Source organism: Corapipo altera, unplaced genomic scaffold, assembly GCF_003945725.1.
Source record: "Corapipo altera isolate COAL_440 unplaced genomic scaffold, ASM394572v1 182, whole genome shotgun sequence".
Classification (NCBI taxonomy): Eukaryota; Metazoa; Chordata; class Aves; order Passeriformes; family Pipridae; genus Corapipo; species Corapipo altera.
Window position 1 is genome coordinate 396,227 of NW_020885056.1, and position 9,357 is coordinate 405,583.

The 9,357-nt window shown below is 68.3% G+C and overlaps 1 protein-coding gene across 1 annotated transcript in view; it reads right to left on the reverse strand.

The window, feature by feature from the left end:
• Nucleotides 1-7,590, reverse strand: part of DMTN (dematin actin binding protein) — a 9,727-nt gene extending 2,137 nt beyond the window's left edge. The window contains 14 exon segments of the mRNA XM_027668927.1: nucleotides 526-574; nucleotides 716-777; nucleotides 1,191-1,296; nucleotides 1,384-1,493; nucleotides 1,576-1,648; nucleotides 1,650-1,729; nucleotides 1,813-1,869; nucleotides 1,979-2,090; nucleotides 2,225-2,269; nucleotides 2,408-2,563; nucleotides 2,721-2,795; nucleotides 3,330-3,351; nucleotides 3,636-3,699; nucleotides 7,464-7,590. Coding sequence (XP_027524728.1) covers nucleotides 526-574; nucleotides 716-777; nucleotides 1,191-1,296; nucleotides 1,384-1,493; nucleotides 1,576-1,648; nucleotides 1,650-1,729; nucleotides 1,813-1,869; nucleotides 1,979-2,090; nucleotides 2,225-2,269; nucleotides 2,408-2,563; nucleotides 2,721-2,795; nucleotides 3,330-3,347 — 943 coding nt within the window. The 5' untranslated portion in view covers nucleotides 3,348-3,351; nucleotides 3,636-3,699; nucleotides 7,464-7,590.
• Between the last annotated feature and the right edge of the window lie 1,767 nt (nucleotides 7,591-9,357).

Sequence of the window (9,357 nt, forward strand, 5' to 3'; positions counted from 1 at the left end):
CCAAATCCCTTGGGACAGCCCCACATCCCCCCCACCCCCGACGTCCCACTTCCTCCAGGACAACCCCCCATGTCTGGGATGTCCACACATCCCCTGGGGCACCCCCTTATCTCCAGGACATCCATGAATCTCTGGGACATTCCCACATCCCTCAGGGCACCCTTGTACCTCCCAGGACATCCCTGCATCTCCAGGACATGCCCACATCCCCTGAGACACCCCCACAACTCTGGGACATCCCCACATTTCCCAGGACATCCCCACATCCCCTGGGAAACCCACACAACTCCAGAACATCCCCACATCCCTGGGACACCCCCTCATTCCCTGGGAAACCCCCACAACTCCAGGACATTCCCACATCCCCCCAGACATCTCCACATCCCCTGGGACACCCCAACATTTCCAGGACATCTCCACATCCTTGGGACATCCCCCCATCCCCTGGGACTCTCCCACACCCCCTGGGACTCCCCCACAACCCTTCTCCCAAAAAACAGCCCCGTTCCATGGGCTGATCCTCACCTGGACTGCCCTTCTCGCTCCCCGCCGAGCCGAACTCTGCTGACTGCAGCTGCAGGGGGACAGGGGACAGGGGACAGGGGACAGGGGACAGGGGACAGGGGACAGGGTCAGAGCAGGGCCACCCCCGAGCCTGTCTGGGGTGGGGCATGACCCCAGGAGTGGGGGGTGGCCGCTGCTGCTGCCCACTCACCCGGGTGAGGGTGCTCCTGCCCGAGGCTGGCAGGGAGGAGCTCTTGTAGCTCGTGTGCAGGGCTGGAAGAGAGGAGACATGGTCAGGGGGGCAGGCAGGGAGGTGGGAGGGGCAGGCAGGGAGGTGGGAGGGGCAGGCAGGGAGGTGGGAGCTGGCAGGGATGTGGGAGGTACAGGCAGAGATGTAGGAAGCTTGAGCAGGGATGTGGGAGCTGGCAGGGGTGCAGGCAGGGATGCAGGAGGTACAGGCAGGGGTGCAGGAGCTGGCAGGGGTGCAGATAGGGATTGGGAAGTACAGGCAGGGGTGCAAGCAGGGATGCAGGAACTGGTAGGGATGTGTGAAATACAGGCAGGGATGCAGGCAGGGATTGGGATGCACAGGCAGGGATGCAGGAGGTACAGGCAGGGGTACAGGCAGCCAGAGCCAGCGGGTGAGGCAGGGAAGGGCCGGGCTGTGGGAGGAACACCCCACGTACACGTGTGGAAGGGCGTCCGGTCCGGCAGCGAGCGGGTTTTTCTCCGGATCGGGAGAGATTTCTCCATCTCCTCCTTCAGGATCAGCTTCCCGAGGTTGGAGGTGACCTGGGGACGAAGGGAACGCGCGTTGGGAGCAACATCAACACCTCCCCAGCCCCTCCCGAGGCGCCGCCCGCCCACTCTGCCCCTCACCTTGCTCAGCTCCTGCTTCTGGAGCTCCCGCAGGTTCTTCATCTCCTCCGTCAGGTCCTCGTCCTCCTCCTCCCCTCTCTTGGAGGCCATCCGCCTCCTCCACTCCGTCTCTGCGGGCACGGGGGGGGTGTCAGAGCCCTTGGCACCCCACAGGGGTTTCTGAGAGGGATAAACTCCCCCATTCCCACCTACCCACGACGGCCAGGGACGGGGGGCACGGCCAGTAGTCGGTCTCGATCTTGGCGGGCTGGTTGGGGTCGGGGGGGCTGCGCCGCCGGGAACTTGGAGGATTCGATGATCAAGTCCTCAATGAGATGCTTCCCGTGGTGGGCACTGGAATGGTGGTCTGTAGGGTGCAGGGGGGGGTGAGGCAGTGCCTTTTGGGGCGCCCCAACCCACAGGACAGACCCCACACACCCCCACACTCACCTTTCTGCCGGTAGATCGGGGGCTTCTTGTATATGTTGAGCTCCGTGGTGTCGGTCTCTGGAAGGACAAAGAGGGGGGTCGAGGGGTGTTCAGGGACCACCAGGGTGGGTTTGGCAGCGCCAGGAGGGCCTGCTGTGGGTGGGGTCCCGGTGCCAGGGGGTCGTACCGGGTCGGTGGAAGTGCTGGACGCTGCTGCGGGTGGAGGAGCCGCCCTGGCGCGAGGCGGGCACGGGGGTGCTGGTGGGGGGCTGCCGGCTCTCCAGCCACTCCCGGATGACCTGCGGGCAAACAGGGAGGAGCAGCGATCAGCCAGACCTCCCCTCCCCAGAATTCAGCATCGCCCCCTCCTCCTCCTCCTCCTCCTCCCCAGAATTCCGCCCCCTGCATCCCAAGCCCCAAGCGTGTTACTCACCTCCGGAGACGGAGGGGGAGAGATGGATTTGGGAGACAGGGAGCGCTGCAGGGAGGCAAGAAGCATTTTATTCCACTTTATTCCGGCAGCCCCACAGCTGGGATTCCTCCCCCCTGCCATGATCCCTCCCCTTCCCCAAAAACACCCCAGGGACACAGGCCAGGGGCCCAGGGGCATCCTCACCTCCCGGCTCCGGGGCAGCTCCACGTGCTCCATGAGAGAGTAGGTGAAATGGGGTTCGTAGATCATCAGGTCGGGGCGCTCGATGTCCAGGATCGCCTTGTCCTTAGGGATGGCAGCCAGGTCCTTGTATCCCAGGACCTCGTTGTCCATTTTGGCCTGGAAAGGAGGGAAAACACCTTCATTTGGAGTGCAGAAAGGGGATATTCAGGAACGGGGAGGGTTGATGTTTTCCGTGGCCCTACCAGGGTGATGGAGGGGGTTCCTGTCCACAAGGGTGGAGGGATGTGGTGGGAAGGTGGGAATGGCTTCTTACCACGATGCTGGAGGGTGATCCAGGAACGCTGGATCCACGGGAAGAACAGACGCTCCCAGGGGAGGTCAGTGGCTGCTGGAAGGAAAAGGAGACATTTTAGGCCCAGGAAGGAGCTCAGGGTTGTGTTTGGGAGCCCGGGGCGTGGCAGGGGGGTCGGGGGACAACCACGGTACCCATGGACCTCAGTGCCCCGGGATAAAGATTCCTTGGGGATTTCTGGGGGGGCACTGGGGTCTCCTTTGCTCCTCTGGGGACAGTGGCTTGGCCAGGACACGCTGCCACTAGATGGTGCTGCCAGGTTGGGCTGGGAGGAGGAGGAGGAGGAGGAAGGCAGAGCCCTGCTAAGGGCATCCCATTCCCACATGTCCTTGGCCACCAGCCCCTGCCCTTGGCCACTAGCCACTGCCTGCATGTCCCCAGCACCCTGCCTGCATCCCCAGCACCCTGTCCTGGACTCCCAGGCCCTGCTTGGACCCCTAGTCCCTGCTTGGACCCCCAACATCCTTTCTGGACCACCAGAACCCTGTCCTGGACCCCCAGCACCCTTTCTGGACCCCCAGCACCCTGCCCACATCCCCCAGGACCCTGCCCACGCCCCCCCCCCCTTACCTTCTGCAGTCTTTCCATTCAGCTGTGGGCAGGAGGGGTTGTGTCAGTCACAGGGTCCTGTGGGGACAGCAGAGGGCTGGGGGCACAGCCAGGGTGGGCACAGAGCACCCCCATGTTGGTCAGGGGTGAGGTGCCCACGTCTCACCACCCTCCTGCCATGGGGCAGCCCCCCAGGCACCAAACCCTAACGCGGCACGAGGCTGGCACGTCCCCCCCCTGCCAAATATCGCTGTGCTGGCAGCAGGACAGGCTTCCCAGGGGGTGCCACTGTCCCCCAGGCAGGGGGGACAGGCACGGGGCACTCACCGCTGCCTCTGTGGCTCCACATCCCTCTGGACGCCGACACCGGGCTGGGGCTCGGATATTCCCTCTGCAAGGGAGACGGGAGAGGTGGCGGTGACTCACAGGAAGGTGGAGCTCCACCTCATCCCCGCCGCTGTCCCTGCGGACCCCAGTGCCCGGCCGTGTGTCCCCTGCCCGTGCCGGTTGCCTGGCGGCTGCTGACGGTGCTGGCAAGCGGGAGCAGCGGGAATGACGCCCTTTTGTCCGGCGGCCTCGAGAAGGCTCCAGCGGGAGCGGGACGGGCGTGCTGTGCTCAGCCCCCCACAGCCCCCCGGGGCCTCGGCCCTCCCTGTGCTTTACACCCACAATGCCGCGCACACAAAGGGGAAAATTCCCCATTCTCCTCAAAACTTCTTCTCTCGGAGGGGGGAGGGAGTTGGGAAAAGCCTCGTGCGAGCAGGGCAACAACAGTGCTGGAACCCTCCAGCCTCGAACCCCAACCCTGGGCTGGGGGGTGTCACCCCCTCTGGGGACCACAACCCTGCTGTCCCCCAGCCCCACGGCCCCCAGGACGGGCGAATCACCCCTTTTGGGATGCAGAGATGGAGAAGGAGCAGGTCTGAGAAATCTGGGAGCATCCTCCCGCTGCCGGCACGAGGGTCCAGCCCGGCACGAGGAGGCCCTGCCGGCAGCTCCATCCCCCCCAGCCACAAATGACCCCCATATTCGTCACCGGAGAGGGCTTTTAACCCTCTCACCCCCACCCCCAGCACCTCCCAGTCCCCCCGGGGGTCTGCAGAGCCGGGGGCCGGTGGGACGGGATCGGCCCTGAGCGCGGCACAAGGCGGCATTGTCCGGGCACACCCATGAGCTCACACTTTCCAGCGGCGGGGCCAGGGCAGCCCCCCGGCCTCCGGTCACACCCCCGGGGGCGTTTGGGACACCGGCGGGGCCGCGGTGGCAGCGAGCAGATGGATGCGATGGCGGAGGAAGCGGCGGGAGCGGCGGGAGGGGGGTGCGGGGACGGCTGGATGCGGACGCCGGAGGGGAAGGAAAAACAACCCCGAGCCGGGGGGGTGCGGAGAGATGTGCCAAAAAACCTGGTGAAGGGTGCCAGGGCTGCACAACCAGCTCGGCCACGCTGTGTGTCTGTCCCGTCGTCCCCCCCCCCCCCCCGCGCTGGGGGACGCGGGGACATCTTATCTGGCGCAGGCAGGGAGCCACCGCCCCGATGGCAGCCGCGCTCCCCATGGCAACATCCAATCTCCCAGCAAGCCCGCTGGCAGGTGCCCCGCGTGTTCCCGAGATAAGCGTGTTTGGGATTTTCCCGGCCAGGAGGGCGAGAGGGAGAGGGGAGGGTGTTGGGGGGGGGGGACACGCCGTTCCCCACTTCCCAGGGCGATGCTGAGGGTACCCAGGGAGCATCGCCGGAGCGGGGAGGGAAAGGAGCTGGGCAGGGAGCCGCGGGAAGAGCGGTGGCGGAGAGAGGGACGGACAGACAGACAGGACACGCGCCGGAGGGGGCTCACCGGGATGTGGGGGTGCCGGTCCCCCCCCCCACCTCCTATCCCCGGGCTGGGGGGGCCGTGGCGAGGGCTGTGCTGCAGCGGGAAGAGGCCGGTTCCCTCCTCCCCACCCCGAGGAAATCCGGATTTGACTTTTCGCAGCCGCCAAAGCCATCAGTGCCCGGCCCTGGGCCAGGGGCCAGGCTGGGAGAACCCCCCCCACTGCCCGCGGGGGAGCGGGCAGGGACCACCCCCCCAGCCTTCCTCCCCTCGCCCTCCTCCTCATCCTCCCTTCCTCGCCCCTGCCGCGGTGCGGGGCAGGAGCCCCCCGGTGCCCCCGCAGCCTCCCCGGCTCCCCGCCAGCGGTGGAAGCGGGGGGGGACACGCGGGGTCACAAGTTCCCCGAACAGACGGTTCCCGCCAGCCCTGGGAACGGCGTCCGGTGTTTCCCAGCCCAGCCCAGCCCCGGCCTCCTCCTGCTCCTCCTGCTCCTCCTCCCGACACAAACCCCAAACAAACACAGCCCGGGAGAGGCCCGGAGCATCCTCCACCGGGGCAAAACCGAGGCACCGCCGCACGTGGGGCCCCACCGGCAACTTGATCGCGCCCACGGGAGCACGTGGGTCCCCGACCCGCGGCCGAACGGTGTCCGGTTCCTCCTTTGTCCTGTTTCTCCCTTTTCCATCCCCGCCGGGGCATCTCCCGGCGGCGGGAGCGACCCCGTGCCTATGGACAGCCCAGCCCATCGCTTCCGTGCCACTGCACCCCGCTCGGGGACCCCGGTGGCTTTAAAAGCCACCAGCTGGCAGCGCCTGGCCGCGGGGGTTTTTCCATCCCCGGGATGGAAGGTGCGTCCTGCGGCGGGCGCGGGGATGCTCCGAGCCTCAGTTCGCCGGGTTGCGGGAGCAGCAACCCGCCCGCCCCATCCCGGGGCGGATGGAGACGGAGAGGAGGCATTTCCACCTCCTCGGTTCCTCCCCTCCCAGGAATCTGGGCCAACCCACCCGCTCTCTCAGCGCTGCCGGGAGGCTCCGAGCCCTCAGACAAGTTTGGAACGGGGATACCCGGCCCTCACCCCAAAGCTCCCGGTTGGGGGGGGGGGGTCCGTCCCCGGCCCCCCTGCCCCGCTGGCCACGCCGCTGCCCGCTTTGGGCCGCGGCTCACGTGGCACGTAATCTGGGATTAGAGTGGGATTAGCCTGCTCATCCCGCACGCGGAGGGACCCGCTGGGGGTGTGTGCGGAGGCCGCGCCCTCCGGGGCTCCCCGCGGGGGTCTGGTGGTGCCCCCCGGCCCCCAAAAACCCCCTCCCCCAGTTCTACCAGCTCTCCGGGAACAGCCCCCAGGGATGCCCAGCACCGGGAACCTCGGGGTGGGGGGGCCCTGGGCACCCCGGTACCGGGCATGGGGCTGTCACAGCAAGGCACCCACCTGGCAGGACACCGGGGATGTGGCCGGGGGGTCCCCGGGGCCGAGGTGGCAGCTGGTGGCCCAGGTTTTCCCGGGAGAGGCAGGAATTAGCGCTGCCTGAGCACCCACCCTGCACGCCCACAGCCGGGGGCTGAACCCCCCTGGAGGTGGTTCCATTCGTGGCCAAGAACTGAGGGGGGGAAGGCGCGTTTTGCAGCCCAAATTCCCCCCTCCAGTTAGCCCCGTGATGCTTCATGGTGGGAGTTTGGCCCCTTGGTGCTTTGCCAGGGGGGTTGGATGGGGGGCCAGGAGAAGCTGGGGATGGGGGGAGGCTCCAAAATCCCATGTCCGCGGCAAAACTCCGACCACCACGGGCCAGGGATCATCAAAGCCCTTCACGGAGAGGGGGGTGGGATGGGGAGTGCCTCCCCCCCCCCCTTCAACAGCACTGAGACCCCACAAGCTCACTCTGCAAGCGGGGCTGGGAATGGCAGGGCTGTCCCGGCCTCCTCCCTTGGGATACGCGGTGCCCATGGCAATGTCCCCGGGGGAGGAGGGCAGGGGGTGTCCCGGGGGGGTTGTGGAGCACTGTGATGCCCCGGGGGGTGGGGTGGGGCAGGTGAGGTGTCGGCGAGGGGTCGGCGATGGAACCCTCTGTCCCCACGTCCCCCCCTCGGGTCGCCGCCCTTCCCATCCCCGCGGCCCCCCGGCAAGGGCAGGGAGCAGGGGAGGACAAGGCGTGGGGCTCTCTTCAGCCCTCTCCCCCCCAAAAATCCCCCGGGAGAGCCGGGAAAGAGGGAGCGGCGGGAGACGGCAAAGCAAACACCGACCGCGGAGAACCGTTCCCCCCGCACCCCCCCCCAGGGGCGGCGCGTCCCCCACCCGCGTCCGCGTCCCCCCCTCCCGAGCCCCGCAGAGCCCGGCCGATCGCTCACTCACCTACGCGCGGGGAGGGCACCGCATCCCTCCGGCCGCGGGGCGCTGCGGGGGGACGCCCTCGGCCCGCTCCGCTCGCCCGGCCACCCGATCGCGCGTGGGGGCCACCGGGGCTGCGGCGGCTGCGGCGCATCCGAGAGCGTGACGGCGGGGCGGGCGAGAGGGCGAGCGAGCGGAGGAGCGGACGAGCCTATCTGCCACCGCCAGCCCCGCCACCCTCGCCGCCCGATAACCGCGCCGGGGCGGGCGGGGGTTGCGTGGGAGGCTGCGTGGAGGGGTGGAGGAGCGCGTGGATGGGTGGGTTGCGTGGGTACCGCTCGCCTCTGCCCACCTCGCTCGCTGCTGGCTCAGTCCCTTTCCCAACAAGGGGAGAATTAGCCGGCATCATGACGAAGCAGTTATTGGCTCCCGCTCCTCCCGCTTCCCCGGCACAAAGAGGGAGGAAAACAGCGATAACCCGGCCTGCCCCGCTGCCAGGAACAGCCCGGACCCCCGGCACCACCCCTGCAGCCCCCGCTGCCAACCGGGCACGGCAGCCCCTGCTCCCCCCCCACAGCCCCTCGCCGGGGTTTGGGCACCCCCGGCCCCGATCGGGGGAGCTGAGCACCACACTGGGCTGTGACAGGGTGTGGGGGAGTGGTGGGGGGCACCTGCCGTCCAACCCGACGCCCAGGCTGGGTTTGGGGGTGCTGCGAGGGCGGCGCCCACCCCCCGCTGCCCTGGGAGGGGAAATCCGGCAGGAATCTCCATTTGCGGGGCCAGCGGAGCCCAGGAAGGGCCAGGAGGCGCTGAGGACCTGCCAAAATCAAGCCCTGGGCTCTGGCAGGGAGAGTTGATGTCCCCCCCGCACATCCTGAGCCCCCCACATCCCGGGAGTCCCTTGGGATGAGCCCCCAGGGCTGGGCTGGGGCAGGGCACGGAGGTTGTGACCATCCCTAATCCCCCTGGAGCCACTGGGAACACGGTCCTGGCTGAGGATCCAGGCACCCGGCACGGGAACGGTGCCACGGCTGGACCCCCCCCCGGGGGCGGCGGGGCTGCGTTGGTGCCGCAGCGCTGGGATCCAGCGTCTATTCCCGGCTCTGTGTGGGAGAGAGCAGCCTGCTGACAGCAGCTCCCTCTCTGGGTTCCTCTCCCCAGCCCTCTGCTCCCGCTGTTTGCTGCCTCCGTTCCTGTCCTGGCTCAGGGAAGGGCTGCTGGAACCCCTGGAAGCACGTCCGGGGGGGGATGTACACCCAGGGGGATGCACTGGGGGGGATGGACACACACAGGGATGAATAAACACCTGGGAGGGAGGAAACACACCCAGGGACGCACATCTGGGGGGGATACACACCCAGGGATGCACATCTGGGGGGATACGCACCCCGAGGTGAACCTCTGGGGGGGATACACCCCCGGGGGGATGCACACACGTGTCCTTCGGTGCCAGGGCCAGCCCGGCTCGCTGATCCACGAGCAGCCCGCGATGCCGCCGCGCCCCCGCGCTGAGGGGGCTCCGCCGGCCCCAGCCGCCCCCCCGGGGGCCGTGCCCATGAATAATCGAGGCCGTGGCCGCCTCCCCCCCCCTCACCACCACCACTAACCCAGTTTCTCAAGCATGAAGACGATCGGCAGCGGCTGCTCGGGCGGATTCCACCTGCGCCCGGGGCCGCTCGGGCGCCCGAACCCTCCGTGGCACCCGCGGGGGGCTCAGCACCCCCCAACCCCCAGCCCCGCACCCCGGGCTGTCCGCAGGGAGGGAGGGAGGAGTTTGGGAACGCACTTATCCCGCTCCAACCAGCCCCGGCGCGCTCGCAGAGCCCCCCCCTCCGTCCCCGTCCCCATTCCCGCTGGGTCACCCCCGATCCCGGCGGTGCTTCCAAAGCCGGGCCTAAGGCAGGAGGATGCCGGGGGG